A 21,097-nucleotide genomic window follows, 5' to 3' on the forward strand; every position below is an offset into this window, starting at 1 on the left:
AGAAGATTCAGGGGGCATCTCAATAGTCTAAGGTGGATTTCTCCCCTCGCCATTGAGTTTTCAATGTACTGGCTTTTAAACAGTCTTTGTCTTTCGGTTTGATAGGTAGCACTGAATGACCAAGTGGTGACAGAGGGACAGGAGGTTACCATGTCTGTCAGAGTCAGAGGACATCCTCAACCTATGGTGTACTGGTAGGAATACAGTATACAGTGTGTGTCAATGCAGTTTGTCATGACTTTCTCTCGTTTGCTTTTGCAAGAGCTCAGAATGTACCTGTTTCGATCACCCAGGTTGAGGGACAAAGTGACCCTAAAAACCAATGGCAGATTCATTGTGCGTGAGACAGAGGACGGCACCAGTGAAATGATCATCGCTCCAGCACAGAGAACTGATGCAGGACTCTACACTTGCAAGATCATCAACGAATACGGAACCAAGCAGAGCGAATGCAAACTAGAGGTCAAAGGTAAAGATCAGTCCGAAATCCACAAGACCAGCGTCAGTGACTGACCATTAGGGTTGGTGCCAGCTGCATTTTGAAAAAAGCTCAAAATCAAATCAAAGTTGATTGGTATCTCAGGTGCAGCGAAATGCTTGTGTTTCCAGCTCCAACAGTAACAGATCTGTATTGGTCTCTTCTCTCCTCTGTCTTTTACCCAGCCTCCCCAGCACAGGAAGCCCTGGCCATCATCAGAGAGGTGCGAGACGTGGCGGTGAGGGCCGGAGAGTCGGCCATGTTTGAGTGTCACATGACCGGGCCTCTGGATGTGGAGGTAGACTGGCTGTCCAATGGGAAGCTGGTTCAGCCGGCACTGCTCAACTGCAAGATGACCTTTAACGGGAAGAGGTGGGTAGGACTAGACCAGGACTCTTCAACCCTGTTGTTCTCCAGGAACAGTGTTGAAGAGCCCTGGCCTAGACACTCTGAAAGGGAAAAGTGCCTCAATGCTGTTAAGTGAATTCCTTCCTTTTCCCTTGATTGAATGGGTGAGAGCGATATAGGGTGTGCCTCAAATCTTTGAAGGGATTTCCTTTCCTTGCCCCTTTCTCCAACATCCACTCTGATCTGAGTAGATTGGATGGTTAGTTAGAGCAATATGGAGGGGGCCTACAAAATAACATTTCTAATACTAAATTGTAATTATTTTGCACTATGGCCTATTTATTGCCTTACCTCCATAACTTACTATATTTGCACACACTGTATATAGATTTTCTATTGTGTTATTGACTGTATGTTTTGTTTATCCCATGTGTAACTCTGTGTTGTTGTTGTTTTTATCACACTGCTTTGCTTTATCTTGGCCAGGTCGCAGTTGTAAATGAGAACTTGTTCTCAACTGGCCTACCTGGTTAAATAAAGGTGAAATAAAAAAAATAAAAATAAAATACAACAACATTTTGTCCATAAGCAAACTGTGAATGGGACATTCACTTTTTCTAATGAAGGAAACAGCCCACACAAGTGGATCTGAGGCAGTGGCAGTATGTTAGCTCATGGAGCGTGTAATAAGGTCCAGACAGCTGACAGAGGGGATTTCTATTACAGGTGCCGGCTGCTGTTAAACTCAGTACATGAAGACGACAGTGGAACCTACACCTGCAAGCTGAGCACTGCCAAAGGTAAATGAGACCTCCTTTGACTTCCTTGCCAAATAATGGGTTTATAAGGCAGTAATTCATTGCTGCTGTTGTAAGTAATGTAATGGTACAGCCACACTATTTGGCAGGCACCAAAAATGATGATCACACAATTTCAGCCAATGAGTTAAAACCTCTTTATTTATAATTTGTAAATCACTTATTGTCTATAAACTACTTATAAACCATGAATGTAATTGTTGGTCATTTTCCTTCCTGTTCCAGAGGAGTTGACCTCCAGTGCCCAACTAAAGGTCACTCCCTCCAGGGAGCCCCTATTCACCCGCAAGCTGGACATCCTGGAGGTCATAGAGGGTCGCACAGCCCGCTTTGACTGCAAGGTCAGCGGGTCTCCTCCTCCCAGAGTCACCTGGAACCATTTCGGTAAGTATCCCTCTTGGAATGTACTGTATTTCCTATTGGTACAGAATGCACAGCAAATTGGTAATGTAGGCTAGTATGGCTTGTAATATCTCTTTGTTAGCCCATTGGTTGACTCTTTATGAATCTACCATATTGTGTTTATCTCCATCCAGAGAACCCGGTGGAGGAGAGTGAGAATGTGCGTCTCCTGCAGGAAGGAGGCCGTTACTCATTGGTCATCATCCATGTCAGCAGCGACACGGAGGGCTTCTACACAGCCGTCGCTAAGAACGCACACGGAAAGGCGGAGTGCACAGCCGAACTCTACATGCAGGAACCGCGGCCCGCTATCTCTTCTCACATGTACGAGGAAAACCATAGACATGGGGTGATCCCACTAGTCTGACTAGGCTTCTTCTCCTCATCTGCAGTGATCTAAAAACTAATAATAGGTGTTTCCTTATCTTATCTTCTCTTCTGTATTTCCGTTTCCTTCTGTCTCTCATTCTATTTGCTCCCTTCTTCTCTCCAGGGCAAAGCTGGAGAAGATGCCTTCCATCGCTGAGGAGCCAGAGGTTCTGGAGAGCGAGGTGGAGCAGGAGCAGAGGACCATGCCCGACTTCGTCAAGCCCCTGGCTGACCTGGAGATGATCGAGGGGAAGGAGGCGGTGCTAAAGTGTAAGGTGGCGGGCCTGCCCTACCCCACCATCGCCTGGTACCACAACGGCAAGAAGATAGACAGTACAGACGACAGGAAGATGACTCAGAGTAAGGAGACAATCTCTCTCTCTCTCTCTCTCTCTCTCTCTCTCTCTCTCTCTCTCTCTCTCTCTCTCTCTCTCTCTCTCTCTCTCTCTCTCTCTCTCTCTCTACCTCCCTCTCCCTCTCCCTCTCTCTCTCATTTTTTCTATCGCTCCTCTACTAGCATTATCTGACTCTCTTCCTCCCTCCTCTACCTGCGTCATCTCTCTCTCTACATTAGTTATATATCTCTCTCTCCCTCCAGACAGAGATGTCCACAGTCTGATCATCCGCTGTGTGTGCCACGGCCACGGGGGCGTCTACAAGTGTGTCATCTCCAACAAAGTGGGGAAGGCAGCCTGCTACGCACACCTCTACATCACAGGTATGGATGGGGACCATGTGAAAGCAATCACAGCAACATGTGCTCCAACCAAAAACGCCATGAGAATCCCTGTGCCATCTGACTACAGTATGGGTGTGTTGGTACATTTGTATTTTCATTTGATAGACATTGTTCCTGATCCCCCCGATGGTCCTCCAGTGGTAGAGTCCATAACAGGGAAGACCATAACACTCAGCTGGAAGAAACCAAAGAGACTTGACTCTTCCATAGGTATGCCTCAATATGACTGAGAGTCACAGGGACCCGGGTTCGAGTCCCTGTCAGGCTAGTCTACCCTACAAATTCGCTACACTGCTACAGTAACCCCCTATGGTTGTGCTTCCAGATGGCAGTTCTTTGACGTATGCGGTGCAGCAGCAGCCTCTGGGTTCCATCCAGTGGAGTATCATAGCCTCCAACCTGAGAGAGACCACCTACACCGTCACCGGTCTCTCCAAGGGAGTCCGCTACGCCTTCAGGGTCCTAGCGGCCACCGCCAAGCTCCTCAGCAAACCCTCCCCCTCCACTGACCTGGTGCAGCTCATGGACAGAGGTACTTGTATAGGCTCCAAGTCTCTACAGTCACTCAGTTCTGATCGAGGGTCAAAGGTTAAATGGCTCTATGTAAAGACTTGCATATTGCAAAAGCAATGTCACCAAACACATTGCGGCAGGTGCACAAATAAAGTATAATTACATGGTCCTTCGAGCCGGATATGTAGCCAAATATATAGGATCTACTATTGTGAGGGAATGTTGGTCTGTCAACACATCAGAGATGATGGCTTGATCCCCTGATCATTTGACCTTTGATCCCTACCAGGTCCCTATCTGAGGAAAGCTCCCATCATCCTGGACAAGCCTGACGTTGTGTACGTGGTGGAGAACCAGTCCGTGAGCATCACCCTCACCCTCAACCACGTCAATGCTGTGGTCACCTGGAAGAGGAGGGGGGTGGTGCTGCTCAACAAGCCAGGGATGTTTGAGATGAGCATGCCAGACGACGACCAACATACCCTAAAGATCCAGAGGGTGAAGAGCACTGACACCGGTCAGCTGGTCTGTACAGTCAACAACCAGTTTGGCAGTGACCTCTGTACCCTCCTACTGGCCATGGCAGGTGAGTTTGGGGTCAAAGTTCACCCCTGTATGCAGATATAGAATCAACTAACAGCCCTGGTGCTTACTGTAACCATGACAAGGTAAAAAGCCAAACTGACCCCAAACTCTCTCCCCTCCTTTTCTCACAACAGTGCGTCCTAAGTTCGAGTCCATCATGGAGGACTTGGAAATACATGTAGGAGAGACATCTCGCTTTGCCGTGGTTGTCGAGGGGAAACCCGACCCTGATATTCTGTGGTACAAGGTATGATAAGAGTCAATGGATGGATATCATATCATTAACCACATAAACTTATTCTGTAGTGATTAAGCAGGTTATTGGATGATTAACTCCTTTGTGGTTCCAGGAAAACAAACCTACCCCTCCATGATAGTTGATCAAGTGGGATTGATTGTGGTTATCTGTTCTGTGGTTCCAGGATGACATTGTGCTGTCGGAGAGCAGTCACTTCACCTTTGTGTACGATGATACAGAGTGTTCTCTGGTGGTGCTGAACGCCCGGCCTGAGGACTCAGGGGTGTACACCTGCACCGCCAAGAACCTGGCTGGGCAAGTCTCTTGCAAGGCTGAACTCACCATCCACAAAGGTCAGGACCATAGTCTATATTGTCTGAATAATATAAGGATACATACAGATATTGGAATAAGTCTGGAAAACATCTACAATAATGATATTTTGTGCTTTCATAATCGAAGTATTATTGTTGATTAACACACCCTTATGGTAAGGTATTAAAGACACACTGTTGAAAAGTGTGCTTTTTCTGCATACTGAATATTGTTAACACAGATGTCACAGTACCAAGGCTTTTCCTATTAATTGTTGTTGCCAGAAATGGCTGTTTTAGTTGGATTGCATCTGTTTGTCCTTGTGATATCTCAGCCAAAGCTTGGTGTAATCGAAAGTTAAACAACCAAATCTGCTCCATATGGGTTGGACCACAAGGTGTCTGAGACTATTAAACCATCTGTCAGCACACACACACACACACACACACACACACACACACACACACACACACACACACACACACACACACACACACACACACACACACACACACACACACACACACACACACACACACACACACAGACACAAACCCCCCACCTACCCACATTAACCTTGCCCCCTGTTCTAACCCCCTGCCTGCAGTGAGGAAGGAGGTGGTGGAGCCCATGGAGGATGAGGGGTCCATTTTGAGGAAGATGCGGAGGCTGACTGATTACTACGACGTACACAAGGAGATAGGACGGTGAGTCATGGACCAGGCAATCACAAACAACATCCGCTCAGCCAGGCTATCTCTTCTCTATTTAATGGCTCTGTGAGTGGTAGCTGCTATCTGTATTTAATTGCATTGTGAACGGTAGCCACAAAGGTCAGTACGGGGAATTCCACCACACCAAACAACACACTGACTGCATAATGATAGCAGACAGAAATAGAGGAGAGGTGAGTCACCCGTCAGTAGAGGAACACATCACAAAGGCTATTTGTTTTTAGTTTTTCTCTGGTAGAGCTTGGCTTGACTCACCAGAAGTCCACCAATAACAAGGTGTCACGTACCGTTTAATACTCATGTCCCTTTACTTTCTCAACTAGGACGTTAAGTTTCCCAGAACTGACCTGTTTTTATGCTCACTCAATCCCATTGAATCATTTGGTGATTCTCATAGAGTTATTGCAACGATGTCATCATTGTGCGACTGTTTTCCAGTGGAGCGTTCTCCTATGTGAAGAGGGTGACTGAGAAGAAGGGGAAGGTGGAGTACGCGGCCAAGTTTGTGTCTGCGAGGGCCAAGAGGAAGGCATCGGCCCTGAGGGAGATGAACCTTCTGTCAGAGCTGGACCACGAGAAAGTCCTCTACTTCCATGACGCCTTCGAGAAGAAGAACATGGTCGTCATCATCACTGAGCTGTATCCTTTCACTGACTGATTCCTTGATTAATTTTGGTTGTCAGAAAATCCATTACATAATATAATTAAATATATAATATAATATAGCAGCATATATCATTACATGATGACCAAACCGGCTCTGCACCTGCGTCCACGTGCGCCATCGTGCACATGTTGAATTTGTTTATCCCCACCAGACGCGTTCACAACATGCAGGTTAAAATACCAAAACCAACTGTGAACCAACTATATTAATTTGGGGAGAGGTCGAAACGCATGAAACATTAATGGACATTTAACTAGCTTGCTGTTGCTAGGTAATTTGTCTTGGGCGATAAACCAAAGACAGTACAGTATTCAGATAGGCTAAAACTGCTTCTCCAATATAAATCCCTGATCACACTTGTAGGCGACGTTGGCTAGCAAAGCTCATGCGTAGAAACACGTCATTGGGTCTCGCTCCGAACTGCGCATGTGCAAATCAAAGGCATCCCTTCGATATAAAGTTGTTTTTGACTCAAATTAAAAAGTGTCCGTTTGTCACTTTGACGAGGTTGGAATAATAACATGTTCAACTTCTTAAGTCATTGGCTCAAATCTATGTTGTGCCTTTAGATTTCGAGAAAATTAACAACTAAGGAATAATTTTTTACTTCTCTCATTGACTTCTCAAACACCCTGTTCTGGTCTGTTTGGTGTGTTTCGCAAGCGTTCCCGGAAGTCTTGCGATGTAGCGCCTCTGGGTTTAGAAAAACATTGCGTTATTTTACCGCCACCAACTTGACTGGAGTGTTGACCTCGTTCATCTTTCAATCACCCATGTGGGCATATGCTCGTAAAAACCAATGAGTAGATGGGAAAGGCGGGACTTGCAGCATGTCAAGCATCTAAAATAGAACCAAGTTCTATTTTAGCGCCTGGCTACACAGACGCCCGTTGACGCGCGCGAGCAGTTTGGATGAAATGATTGAATAACAGGTACAGTTGAAGTCGGAAGTTTACAAACACTTAGGTTGGAATCATTAAAACTAGTTTTTCAACCACGCCACAAATGTCTTGTTAACAAACTATAGTTTTGGCAGGTCGGTTAGGACATCTACTTTGTGCATGACACAAGTCATTTTTCCAACAATTGTTTACAGACAGATTATTTCACTTATAATTCATTGTATCACAATTCCAGTGGGTCAGAAGTTTACATACACAGTTGACTGTGCCTTTAAAAAGCTTGGAAAATTCCAGAAAATGATGTCATGGCTTTAGAAGCTTCTGATAAGCTAATTGACACCATTTGAGTCAGTTGGAGGTGTACCTGTGGATGTATTTCAAGGGCTACCTTCAAACTCAGTGCCTCTTTGCTTGACATCATGGGAAAATCAAAAGAAATCAGCCAAAACCTCAGAAAAAAATGTGTAGACCTCCACAAGTCTGGTTCATCCTTGGGAGCAATTTCCAAACACCTGAAGGTACCACGTTCATCTGTACAAACAATAGTATGCAAGTATAAACACCATGGGACCACACAGCCGTCATACCGCTCAGGAAGGAGACGCGTTCTGTCTCCTAGAGATTAACGACTTTGGTGCGAAAAGTGCAAATCAATCCTAGAGCAACAGCAAAGGACCTTGTGAAGATGCTGGAGAAAACAGGTACAAAAGTATCTATATCCACAGTAAAGCGAGTCCTACATCGACATAACCTGAAAGGCCGCTCAGCAAGGTAGAAGCCACTGCTCCAAAACCGCCATAAAAAAGGCAGACTACGGTTTGCAACTGCACATGGGGACAAAGATCGTACTTTTTGGAAAAATGTCCTCTGGTCTGATGAAACAAAAATAGAACTGATTGGCCATAATGACCATTGTTATGTTTGGAGGGAAAAGGGGGGTGCTTGCAAGCCGAAGAACACCATCCCAACCGTGAAGCACGGGGGTGACAGCATCATGCTGTGGGGGTGTGTTGCTGTAGGAGGGACTGGTGCACTTCACAAAAAGATGGCATCATGAGGAAGGAAAATGATGTGGATATATTGAAGCAACATCTCAAGACATCAGTCAGGAAGTTAAATCTGGGTCGCAAATGGGTCTTCCAAATGGACAATGACCCCAAGCATACTTCCAAAGTTGTGGCAAAATGGCTTAAGGACAACAAAGTCAAGGTATTGGAGTGGTCATCACAAAGCCCTGACCTCATTCCTATAGAACATTTGTGGGCAGAACTGAAAAAGCGTGTGTGAGCAAGGAGGCCTACAAACCTGACTCAGTTACACCAGCTCTGTCTGGAGGAATGGGCCAAAATTCACCCAACTTATTGTGGGAAGATTGTGGAAGGCTACGCGAAACGTTTGACCCAAGTTAAACAATTTAAAGGCAATGCTACCAAATACTAATTGAGTGTATGTAAACTTCTGACCCACTGGGAATGGATGAAATAGGCCTCCTGTAGCTCAGTTGGTAGAGCATGGCGCTTGCAACGCCAGGGTTGTGGGTTCGATTCCCACGGGTGGCCAGTATGAAAAATGTATGCACTCACTAACTGTAAGTCTCTCTGGATAAGAGCGTCTGCTAAATGACTAAAATGTAAAATGTAATGAAATAAATAAAATCTTAAATACATTATTCTATCTACTATTATTCTGACATTTCACTTTCTTAAAATAAAGTGGTGATCCTAACTGACCTAAGACAGGGAATTTTTACTAGGATTAAATATCAGGAATTGTGAAAAACTGAGTTTCAATGTATTTGGCTAAGGTGTATGTAAACATCCGACTTCAACTGTATGTCTACATTTATTTTGCAACACTTGTGCATGCAACGCGGACGGTCTGGTCAGCATGTAAGAAGCCATATTACAAGAGATGAAAAGTTTGAATATAACATATTCACTGAGCCAGTATTGTATTGGTTGCATCAACATTCTTTCCCTGTTAATCCAACATATCTCATCTATGTAATAATGTTGCATCAAAACTAAAGCCATCAATGACCTCAATTTAGCCAAGATTTAAACCAAAAACCAACATCATGTTTCCTAGAATTGTTTGTTTTCAAATTATATTCATTTTTGTTTACAGCTAGATCCAATATGGATCAAAATATGGCATTGATCCTACGTCTTTGCATAAAAACCTCTCCATGAACACACCAGAGCCAAGAGCCTTCTTCCCACCTTGTGCATGAGAGAGAACTGCTGCATAACATTAATCTAAATGTCCTCTCTACTCCCCTGGAGGCATGACTGAACCGTAGCGCTACTTTCTCCTGACTCATCACAGATTGGTTACATTACCAGGAGACGCGATGTGTGGGAGTTTGGTTCATATATTATAAAAAATGTAATTCGCCTCCCACTTGGACTGTAGCGATAAGGTTATCACCATAGACTTAGATAGACATCGCATCATTGTCTCTGTCCCATTATGGCGTCTGTGAGAGCATGGGCAGGGCCATTGAGGCCATCTCCATTTTGAAGAAGTCTATTTTCTTCATCTACTACTTCTGTGAGTTGATAAACAAGCTGAAAGGGTGTATACTGCCACCTGTACTGTGTTGTTTGAACAGGTATAAAGCCAAAGTTGGCGATTTACTGCCACCTGCAGTTATGGAATGTTTGCTCACAAGTATAATTAATTGGCTGATCCCTTCTGATGACCCGGATGGAATCATGTGATCCTTCCTTAACCCATAGGAAGTCCCAACCAGTTGACTACTTAAAAATGGTGAAAGTCCTCAATGGCGCTGCCCATTATAAAACAGGATTTTGGGCACTAGAGTCCTCTATCTGTCTCTATGGTTATTAAACACTATACAGTACCTATATTCTCCTTAACTGCTGTGTGAAGATGCCATGAGGAACTTCTGGACCGGCTGACCAAGAAGACTACCGTCATGGAGTCCGAGGTTTGCCTTGGCCTGTTTGTCTTATGTTTGAGTGTGCTCTGGATTGCATGGAAAAATCAACAATTTTTATCTAAAAACATACCGAAATTCAGTGAAATATATATTTTTTTTACATGTTGAACGTACAAGAATATAGAATATAGAATATGGAATATAGAATGTAGAATGCAGAATATAGAATATATACTGAACAAAAATATAAACGCAATATGTGACAATTTCAACAATTTTACTGAGTTACAGTTCATATAAGGAAATCAGTCAACTGAAATAAATAAATTAGGCCCTAATCTATGGATTTCACATGACTGGGCAGGGGCGCAGCCATGGGTGGGCCTGGTAGGGCATAGGCCCACCCACTTGGGAGCCAGGCCCAGCCAATCAGAATGAGTTTTTCCCCACAAAACGGCTTTATTACAGACATAAATACTCCTCAATTTCATCAGCTGTCCGGGTGGCTGGTCTCAGACGATCCCACAGGTGAAGAAGTCAGATGTGGATGTCCTGGGCTGGCGTGGTTAGACGTGGTCTGTGGTTATGAGGCCGGTTGGACGTACTGCCAAATTCTCTAAAACGACGTTGGAGGTGGCTTATGGTAGAGAAATGAACAATAAATTATCTGGCAACAGCTCTGTTGGACATTCCTGCAGTCAACACGCCAATTGCACGTTCCCTCAAAACTTGAGACATCTCTGGCATTGTGTTGTGTGACAAATTTAGAGTGGCCTTTTATTGTCCCCAGCACAAGGTGCACCTGTGTAATGATCATGCTGTTTAATCAGCTTCTTGATATGCCACACCTGTCAGGTGGATGGATTATCTTGGCAAAGGAGACATGCTCACTAACAGGGATGTAAACAAATTTGTGCACAACATTTGAGAGAAATAAGCTTTTTGTGGGTATGGAACATTTCTGGGATCTTTTTTTAACACTTTACATGTTGCGTTTATATTTTTGTTCAGTGTAGAATGTAAATTATAGAATGTAGAATGTAGAATATAGAATATATAATGTAGAATGTGGTAAAGGAGATGTTCTGTTCTGCAGATCCGGTCAAGTATTCAGCAGGTGCTTGAAGGGGTCAGCTACCTTCACCAGAAAGATATTGCTCATCTTGATATCAAGGTACATCAGATTCCCACTGTGCAAGGGACACATCCAGTATTTTAATCACAAGCTATTATATAACAGGTACTTCTGCGATTATCAACTTACTTAATATAACCAGGAAAGAATATAGCAAACCCCCAAATACATATTACTCAGATACTGATGTATTTTCCTCGCTCAAAACATGTACACTAAAATGAATAACATTACACAAATCAAGTCACAGTTTTATAATAGTTTTACATAGATCAAATAACAGAGGATGGTCTCTAATGCGCATTTTATTTGTATTCGGATTTAAGAATATTAGCATGAAAATATGTTGCCAATTGTATGGAAACCTAGTTTATGTTCTGAATAATTCCCTGTTTTTCTCCACCCCACTCAGCCTGAGAACATCCTAATGGCAGGCCGACACAGTGACAAGATCCGCATCTGTGACTTTGGCAATGCCGTCAAGCTGGAGACCACTGAAGCACACTACTGCAAATACGGCACTCCGGAATTTGTTGCCCCGGAGATTGTTAACCAAACGCCGGTCTCCAAGGCAACAGACATCTGGTGGGCACCTGGTCGGGGGGAAACTCTCTCCTTTAATCTATTTCCTGATTAATCATGATTTTATCGCTCTCTCCCTCTCTCCTTCATCTTGCCCTCTGAAAGTAATTTATCTCTCTCTCTCTGTTCGCAGGCCTATTGGGGTCATCACTTACCTATGGTGAGTGGTTAAGGTTCTGGTTGGGCTGAGAACATGATAAATGTGTCTGGTCGAGATATTCTTAGAATTCAATACACCTTTTGCCATTACATTTCTTTCTTTATTGAAGTGTCAATCTTGAAATGTAATGTTTCTCCACAAAGCAAAACACCAATGCATATCACCTGCATATTGTTTGCATATTGCCACAGGCTTCAATTGACCCAATTAAAATGGACTTGACAGCAAGTAAACAGTCTCAGTAAAATAATATTGACATCATATATTTCCCTTCTAGCCTGACTGGTGTGTCTCCTTTTGCTGGGGAGAACGACAGATGCACCGTCCTCAACATCAGGAACCAAAATGTGGCTTTTGAGGAGAGTATGTTCGCTGACCTCTGTAGAGAGGCCAAGGGATTCGTCATCAAACTGCTGGTGGCTGACAGACTGTGAGTGTTATTGATAATAATGCCTTTGTATAAATTGATTCAAATGAATTCCCTTATATTAGGAATACAAACAATTTCAATTTCAACACAAAAGAAGAATAGAAAATAAGTATTTGGGGCTTAGTGTTTCAACATCACGATGTAATGTTTTACTCTCAGGAGGCCTAATGCTACAGAGAGCCTTCGCCACCCCTGGTTCAAGACTTCAATAAAAGACAAGAGCATCAACACAGCGATGCTAAAGCAAGTCTTATCTCGAAGACGTTGGCAGGTAAGGCATTCATTATTTCTGTAAGGAGTACATTGATTAATGCACTTCAATGAATCCCTTTAAGTACCTTCCAAATTACTCCTTTTAACACTGTCCATTTTCTCCCTATCTCTACCCAGCGTTCCCTCATCAGCTACAAATCCAAGATGGTGATGCGCTCCATCCCGGAGCTTCTCAACGACTCGTCCAACCACATCTCCATCGCTGTGGCCCGTCACCTCAAAGAGGGCTCGCCCCCCCCCTCCTCATCCTCCGACTCGGACGAAGATGTGGACGAACTCCCCTTCATCCCCATGCCCCTGTCTATGGTGTTCTCCGGCTCCAGGGTCTCCCTCAACGAGATACCAGGGGAAGAGGACGTCACAGGACCGCCTTCCAGGTCCAATGGGACGGTGGAAGGGGCGGGGTTAACCCGGCACAGGGAACAGCCCATAGAGGAGGTGGTGTCCAAAACGGAGGCCAAGGAATTAGGAGGAAGCATAGGAACGAGAAAAAGGGTAACAACTGAGGAAGATGGCGGGTCTTCGGACGAGGAGAAGACTGCGGTGAAGACGAAGAGAGTCCCCCTGAAGAAGGGTTCCAGTGTGGAGGAGGATGACACGCAGACGAAGTCCAGGAGAGCGACGATGAGGAGGGGCAGTTCAGCTGACTCTGCCTTGCTTCTCCACATCGAGCCAGAGGAGGGGGCTGTGGAGGAGGGCAAGGAAGACAGCGGCCAAAAAAGCCTCAAAAAGGCTATTTCCATGGAGCTACCCAATCGGAGCCCCAGCCCTGGGGCAGCTAAGATGAGCCAGGAGGACTATGCCCTCAAACTGGAGCTGATGAGACAGAGGCTGCTGAGGGGAGGCAACAGCAAAAGCGGCCTGCGAGGTCCCCTGCTGGAGACCCTGGGAATGGACGATGAGAGGCGAACCTCGTCCCTGGACCGAAACTTGAGGAGATCCAGGGTGGGGGCGCCAGAGCGGTCGCTGGCCAGAGCAGCCTCTACCGAAAGCACAGTGGAGGACACACCCAAAACCAAAATGCTCCAGAAGAGTTCCTCTTTCAGTCAGGGCGACTCGGAGCCCATGCCCCTGCACCGGCGGTTCGGAGCCCCTTTAGAGATCCCCACTAGCACATCTAGCCAGAGCGGAGCAGAGAGGAGTGACAGTGCTAAAAGGACCCAAAGCATTGAAAGGAACACAGAGGGGGAAGTCCTCCAAGAGGCCACTTCCATATCAGCAATTACGGAGCAGACCAGGCTGGAGTCCAGACCTTACTCTCGTGGGCCCTCTCCTGGGCCCTCTTCTGGGCCCTCTTCCTCCATACAGCCCACCCCAGTCACAGAGGACCAAGGAGTGAGGAAAGAGAAAGAACCAGAGGAGAAGAAGAAGAGCAAGTCTGAGGAGACCTCTGAAAGAGATGAAGACATGGACAGAAGGACCAAAGCACAGGAGAGGGTTGACAGACACGAGTCGAAGAGGGAGCTTTCCCTGGGCAGGTCTCCTACTGTGTTAGCTCCTGTGATCGTCATAGAGGAGGAGGACACTGAGGAAGATGAACAGAAAGAAAAGCAGGAGATAGAGTTAAAGAAAGAAGAGGTAAAAGCAAAAGGTGGCGATTCTCCAGGGGTTCCGCCTAAAGAAAAAACGTCTGCATACGCCAACGTGATGCAAACCATTGTAGTACCATCTGGGAAATCTGACAGCAGCCGGAGATCTCAATCTACACCTAGCCCCACGTTGCCTGAACACCCTGCCGTCTTCGCCAAGGTGGCCACCGAACGCCCAACCAGCCCAACCATCTCGAATAGCTTGTCTACGGTCCCAGACCGCCCCACCACCCCACGCCAACCTACCACACCACTGAGAACAGATATCAAGGACATCGACTCAGAGGAAGTCTTTGAATCCAGGTTCAAGAAGCGTGAGTCATCCCTGACCCGTGGGCTCCGGAGACTGACCAGGACCAAATCAGAAGAGAAGTCCCCGATCCTTCCCCGTAAGGCAGGCGAGGGGGAGGAGGTATACCGGCCGGGGCGTCTGGGGGCGCCGCTGGAGATGGTGCACCAAGGATTGCAGGAGAAGTCCAAGTCCGTCCAGGACTTGAGGGAGGTGGAGAGAGACACAGGGTCCCTGGGCATCATTGGACGGTTGTCCATGCACACGAAGAGGACCCCGTCCATAGATAAAAAGGAGGCTGAGCCTGCGGCCAGTAAGCGCAGGGTGTCCTGGGCCATAGGCCGCAGTAAGAGTCTGGACACGACACAGCTGGACAATATAGAGGCTCGGAGAGAGCAGGAGGCAAGAGAACGCAAAAAGATGGAGGAGTCGTCTGTCTTCGCCATGCGGCGGAAGTTCGAGAACAAAGTAGCGGGCATCTCAGCCAGTTTGAGGAGCAAGTCAGAGGAAAGGAAGGAGGAGAAAGAGGCCAAGCGACGCGTGGAGAAAGAGAAAAGTCGGAAAGATGCAGAAGAAAATGATCTTAAGAAGGTCAGCGATTCCCCCGTCTTGGCGATGAGGAAGAAGTTTGAGAACAAGGTGGCCGGAATTTCTGGGGAAGTCCGAAGCCAGTCAGAGGAAAGGAAAGAGACGGCGGAGGGAAAGAAAACTCCACTGTTTTCCCGTCATCGACATTCCCAGTCTGAGGGAAGAGGTCTCAAAGAGATGGGGATCCCAGAGAATCAGCTAGCCAAACAGACAAACAAAGAATCCAAAGCGTCCAAGGAATCCATTGGGTCTGCGTCAAGCCTTCATTCCGAAAAGTCAAAAAGTCAAAAGTCACTCAGTAAGTAGCTGTTGTTGTATATATAAAAAATATATAATATCAATTACATTGTGATATTGAATATTAGAAGAAAAATATTACTACTAATATTTATATCAAATATTAGTCAAATAATATATATTAGTCAAATAATATTAGTAAAATAATAATCACAGTGGTTATAGAGTGTGCAACAGGTCAGGGGGGGGGGTTGAAATAGCAGGTCCAGGGAACAGGTCAGGGTTCCATAGCCGCAGGCAGAACAGCAGAAACTGGATCAGCAGCACAACCAGGTGGACTGAGGACGGGGACAGCCAGGAGTCATCAGGCCAGGTAGTCCTGAGGCATGGTCCTAGGGCTCAGGTCCTCCGGGAGGGGCGAGATAGAGAGAGAGATGGGAGAATTTGAGGGTGCACACCTTAGATCACAGGGCACCAGATAAGACAGGAGAATTACACCAGATAAGACAGACTGACACTAGCCCCCCCGGCACATAGACTATTGCAGCATAGATAATGGGGATATTAACTCACCTCCTCAGGTTCGTCTGTCTCAGCTGTTTGCAATTATGTCTTGTCCTCCACAGCTCCAGAGACTGACCGGCGGTCGCGGTGGGACAGGTGGGGTCTGGGCAGGAGCAGGAAGGACAAGACCCCCTCTCAGACTGACCTCCCCTCAGCCAAAGATGAGGGCCCATCAGGTAGCCTGCAGTACTCCCGCACTTCCTCTAGTACTGTCTGCTAAATTCGGCAGTCAGTTGCCTTTATGTTGAATGTGCCTACAGAGTTGGAGTTTGACAATGAAATAGAATAGCTGCACACTGCTTTTACGTACTCCGTTTATTCTCAGTGTTCATTATTATTATTAAGCCACACCCTTGTGTTTTCCCAGACTTCCCTCCTGTGTTCCACATCAAGCTGAGGGACCACGTCTTATTGGAGGGTGACCCTGTCACTCTTAGCTGCCTCCCGGCTGGCAGCCCCCAGCCACAAATCACCTGGACTAAAGGTAAGAAGTCATAGAGCTGACAGACATAACACTCTTTGGAACAGCGCTGTCTAATAAAGCATTACTGTAGGAGCTGCTGCTGAAATGTCTGTAGTTGCTTGTGTAGGGATGTGTCATGTTATCATAACTCATCATAGCATGGTGCCCTGTGTGAGCACGACTTCCTGAACTTGTGTTTATGTTAGAGATTGCTCATTATTTCTCGAAAGTTTCTCATCGAATACTAGATAAACACCTTTTGAAATAGGACTATAAAATAAAACATTACTTTACAGGCTGCCACTGTGTAATTCTTATTGTTGCTTGGGTTTGCTTGTCCCCAGATAAGAGACCGCTGGAGATGGACGACAGGATGAACTTGATCTCCTGTCCAGACGGAAGGCAGCTCATTACGATCATGAAGACCAGCAGGAGGGACGCAGGGCTCTATGAGTGTGTGGCCAATAACCCATTAGCCAGCGTCACCAGCTCCTGCACACTGTCCCTGGCCTGTGAGTAACACGTTACCTACAAGAAAATGTTATTTTCAATGATTATCCTGTCATTTAGATTTGTGGAGAAACAGGAAAATACCAGTTTTTGAAGCCGTTATCTTCATGTGATATTCTAATATCCTGGACCTGTAAAATCTGTTGGATTCGCATTGCTTACACAACCTTTAGTGTAAACATGGCATTTACACTGAATCGAGAAAGGGGTATTTGCCCTTCATTCTAAGCAAAAACATGTATTATTCATCTTTACGATGTGATGAACCTTGAAAGGTTTTAGGTAATAGGATTTGTATTCGAGTGTGAATGCAATGCATATTAATGGCATGGGCATAAATATTAATGTAGTATACGGCTGATTAAACTAATGGCTTTTTGCCTTGAATTTACAACCTCTTTATAATCATTCCAAGAGGAGAGTGCTGCTTATTACAAATGAAAAGATGTCATTCGCAGGTTGTAATCTGATGTGTCAGAATCAAATAATCAACTGTCACTCACAGTCCATCTAGCTACTACAGATTCCGGATCTTAATTTGATCCAGTTTCTCACTGCAGTAAAATAATCCTGCAGCAACAGGAAATGTGAATTATTATGTGAATTATAATTAATTGTAAAAAATTGTAGGGGTTGATAAATTTTTCGTTAAGACAAAAAAAGTATTGACATTTTAAAGTGTAAATTTTAAACATTAGAAGCCTTTTTTTAAATTCCTGCAACAACAGGATGATCAAATTAAGATTTGGCATCTGTAGGTTCTTGTCCAGACAACAGGCTATAAATAACAATATCAATAAAAATGTCAAATACCCTTCAGCAAAATGACAGAACAAGGTGGCTTTCCAGACACTTGATGGCCTCTCGCTCTTTTTCAGGTGTCAGACTCAACGTGCTACATTTCAGTTAGATTTTCACAGCTTCAAATTGAATTGCTCTGGCAACACTGTCTGGGCGTCTGCATTACTAATCCCGTCTGCTGATGCTATCTGTCTCCATTTATCATCAATCTGTTGGGTGAGAGATTCCCCAGACTGCTCATCTTGTCTGAGGCCTTGGCTAAATCAGTCTCAGCTGTAGGCCTCCTTCATTCAAATGCATCATGATATCAGGGTGAAAAGCTTCTAGTGTTGTGTATGGTTTGAGTTAAGAAAATTATCAAACCCATCTCTGTGTCCTCCACGGTTTCTCCTCTTTCCATCTACTCTCTCCATCCTCCCCCTCTGTGACACCCCACCCCATCAAAACGCTCCCCTTCCCCAAACCTCCCCCTCTGTGACACCCCACCCCATCAAAATATGTGACAATACATTTTTTTTTTATTCAAACCTCCCCCTCCACCATACCCAACATCTCCCTCTAACCTCCTATCACTCCTAAACCTTCATCACCCCTCCACCCCAACTTCATTTCCCCTCCACCCCACCTTCATCTCCCCTCCACCCCAACTTCATCTCCCCTCCACCCCACCTTCATCTCCCCTCCCCTCCACCCCAACTTCATCTCCCCTCCACCCTTATCTTCATCTCCCCTCCACCCCAACTTCATCTCCCCTCCACCCTTACCTTCATCTCCCCTCCACCCCACCTTAATTTCCTCTCCACACCACCTTCATCTCCCCTCCACCCCACCTTCATCTCCCCTCCACCCCAACTTCATCTCCTCTCCACTCCCCTTCATCTCCCCTCCACCCACATCATCTCCCCTCTACCCCCCCTTCATCTCCCCTCCACCCCACCTTCATCTCCCCTCTACCCCATTTTCATCTCCCTCTACCCCTTCTTCATCTCCCCTCCACCCTCCCTTCATCTCCCCTCCCCTCCACCCCAACTTCATCTCCCCTCCCCTCCCCTCCACCCCACCTTCATCTCCCCTCTACCCCATTTTCATCTCCCCTCTACCCCTTCTTCATCTCCCCTCCACCCCCTCTTCATCTCCCCTCCACCCCACCTTCATCTCCCCTCCACCCCACCTTCATCTCCCCTCTACCCCATTTTCATCTCCCCTCTACCATATCTTCATCTCCCCTCTACCCCTTCTTCATCTCCCCTCTACCATATCTTCATCTCCCCTCTACCCCACCTTCATCTCCCCTCCCCTCCACCCCACCCTCCTCCCCCTGTCACCCCCTCCAGGTGTCCCCAAAAGGCCAGGCACGCCGGAGGTTCCCCAGACATACAACAACACAGCCCTGGTGCTATGGAAACCAGCCGACACCAAGCCCCCCTGTAGCTACTCTCTAGAGAGGAAGACAGAAGGTGGGTTGACATTCATCTCCTTGCCTGGAGTCCAAACTGATGTGCTCTGTGTCACGATTGACACTGAGAATATCCATCTGGATTCCAGGCTAGTCATCTCTATAAACTCAAGCCGAATATTAATATTTTGTTTATTTTACAGCCCGCTTCACCCAGATGTATTATCCTTATTGACGGTTGGATAGGAAACACCTTTGGCTGTCACTTTAAACAGTGACGTAGGCTACTGTGCAGTGAATAACTCAAACACTGGGCAAATAGTCACAGTACAAACTGGCCATATAGACCACAATTGGGCCCTATTTCATCACGCTTTATAAGTCATTATGGTCTCATAATACGGTGAATCATTGTAGAGCCTAGATCATTAGGATTGTATCAAAGTGTGAATAACATGAATGTTAATATGATTTCAGGAATGATTGAATTCGATGGCTTCATGCCTTGTATTACCACACAGTTACTGCCAGGCTCGGCTTTGGATGATTGTTTTTCTCTGTGTTTGTTCATTGGATTGTGCCTCACTATATCCTCATTACCATGCGGATGTCCTTCGGTTATTCCTCTGTATCAGTTGTGACTATGACAGATCATTATGGCTCCACATCACCTTCGTGTACAACTGATATTACAAACAAACCGCCTACATAACCTTCATCCGTTCTGTCATCAACATTAAACACTATCGCCACCTTGTGTGAATTAGAAGTACTGCAACAAATGACAGTGGTGTGTAAAGTCTAAGTGATGCATATCATTTTGTGAATACGATTGAGGGGTATTTGACCATATTGATATAACATAACCCAATTGGCACTCATATAAATTAAGCATGATTTTCTTTCTCCTTTCAGGTGATGCAAACTGGCTGATCATAGCGACCGGTGTAGCTGACTGTTACTACAACGTCACAGACCTGCCACCGGGGGGCACCTTTAGGTTCAGAGTGGCCTGCGTCAACAAGGCTGGACAGGGACCTTACAGCAACATATCGGACAAAGTCAGCCTGGACTCAACAGGTGCTGAAACACACCTTTTGGACAGGGGGTTAAAATTCAGTAAATTGTGTTAAATTGGGTCAAAAGAGGTGGTAAAGAAAGTTCTGCTGTTTTTTCTGTATTGTTGCATATTTGTTTCACAAAATGGTTGTGATAATCTGATATTGAAGAGAGATTTGTTTGCTTTGCAGTAGGCGTATCCTCTCCTGCGGTGGCCATTGTGAAGACCATCCCCTCACCTCCCTTCCACCCTGCCCCATCGGCTACCACCTTAGTGACTGTTATCCCAAAGGTCAAACCAGTAGTAACGCAACCTCCCAGTAAAACTGTGTCCACTGTCTCTCCCTCTTCACCCTCCCTTACACAGACCTCTCTAACCTCCCCTGCACCCTTCCCTGCTCCCACCGCAGCTCTCTCTCCCTCTACACATTCGGCCCCCTCCAGCCCTGCCACCACAACCCCTCCAACTGAACCCCTGACGGTCACCCCTGCCACCCCTCCAACTCTCCCCTCCCTGCCTGTAGTCAAAACCCCTCCCTTCGTCCTCCCCAAACCCCAGAGTCCTGTCAACGTGGTCCCCCCCATGACCCAAACCCTGCCCATCTCGCCCCCTCCCCCTCTTGTCACCCCTCCTTCCACCCCCACCAAGCCCGTCATGGCATCCGTTCCTACCTACTCCCCTGCCGCCACTGCCCGTGTGGTCCCCACCCCCCTCCCGGCCCCCTCCTTCTCCCCCCAAGTGCTCCAGGTCAGCAGTCTGAGCCCCATAGGGGAGGGGAGGGGCACCCCTGTTCGAGGGACCCCCACGGGCCGCACCACACCCAAGCCGGGTGAGACCGCTCTACGACAGGGAGTCCCACAGAAGCCCTACACCTTCCTGGATGAGAAAGCCAGGTGACTGAGACGTTAGAGATGTGCTCAATATTTCTACAGCTACAGTAGTACATTATTACACTACACAGTATTGCTATTGCTACTACTGGTACTACTTATAGGGTTATTCTAGGT

The 21,097-nt window shown here is 46.2% G+C and overlaps 1 protein-coding gene across 1 annotated transcript in view; it reads left to right on the forward strand.

The window, feature by feature from the left end:
- Nucleotides 1-21,097, forward strand: part of LOC311109891 (striated muscle preferentially expressed protein kinase-like) — a gene marked incomplete at both ends in the record, with an annotated part of 63,807 nt that overhangs the window by 40,715 nt on the left and 1,995 nt on the right. The window contains 28 exons of the mRNA XM_084152908.1: nt 106-194; nt 294-469; nt 664-850; nt 1,553-1,626; nt 1,870-2,028; nt 2,181-2,370; nt 2,540-2,775; nt 3,014-3,172; nt 3,260-3,364; nt 3,480-3,686; nt 3,957-4,253; nt 4,387-4,499; nt 4,675-4,843; nt 5,413-5,512; nt 5,978-6,178; nt 10,004-10,061; nt 11,110-11,187; nt 11,561-11,733; nt 11,864-11,890; nt 12,168-12,320; nt 12,480-12,591; nt 12,711-15,357; nt 15,923-16,066; nt 16,228-16,344; nt 16,668-16,835; nt 18,969-19,091; nt 19,946-20,110; nt 20,281-20,983. Of these exons, the coding sequence (XP_084009034.1) occupies nt 106-194; nt 294-469; nt 664-850; nt 1,553-1,626; nt 1,870-2,028; nt 2,181-2,370; nt 2,540-2,775; nt 3,014-3,172; nt 3,260-3,364; nt 3,480-3,686; nt 3,957-4,253; nt 4,387-4,499; nt 4,675-4,843; nt 5,413-5,512; nt 5,978-6,178; nt 10,004-10,061; nt 11,110-11,187; nt 11,561-11,733; nt 11,864-11,890; nt 12,168-12,320; nt 12,480-12,591; nt 12,711-15,357; nt 15,923-16,066; nt 16,228-16,344; nt 16,668-16,835; nt 18,969-19,091; nt 19,946-20,110; nt 20,281-20,983 (7,130 nt within the window). The remainder of the gene's footprint in view (nt 1-105; nt 195-293; nt 470-663; nt 851-1,552; nt 1,627-1,869; nt 2,029-2,180; nt 2,371-2,539; nt 2,776-3,013; nt 3,173-3,259; nt 3,365-3,479; nt 3,687-3,956; nt 4,254-4,386; nt 4,500-4,674; nt 4,844-5,412; nt 5,513-5,977; nt 6,179-10,003; nt 10,062-11,109; nt 11,188-11,560; nt 11,734-11,863; nt 11,891-12,167; nt 12,321-12,479; nt 12,592-12,710; nt 15,358-15,922; nt 16,067-16,227; nt 16,345-16,667; nt 16,836-18,968; nt 19,092-19,945; nt 20,111-20,280; nt 20,984-21,097) is intronic.

The sequence above is a fragment of the Coregonus lavaretus genome (genome assembly GCF_964263955.1).
Source record: "Coregonus lavaretus genome assembly, chromosome: 35".
NCBI lineage: Eukaryota > Metazoa > Chordata > Actinopteri > Salmoniformes > Salmonidae > Coregonus > Coregonus lavaretus.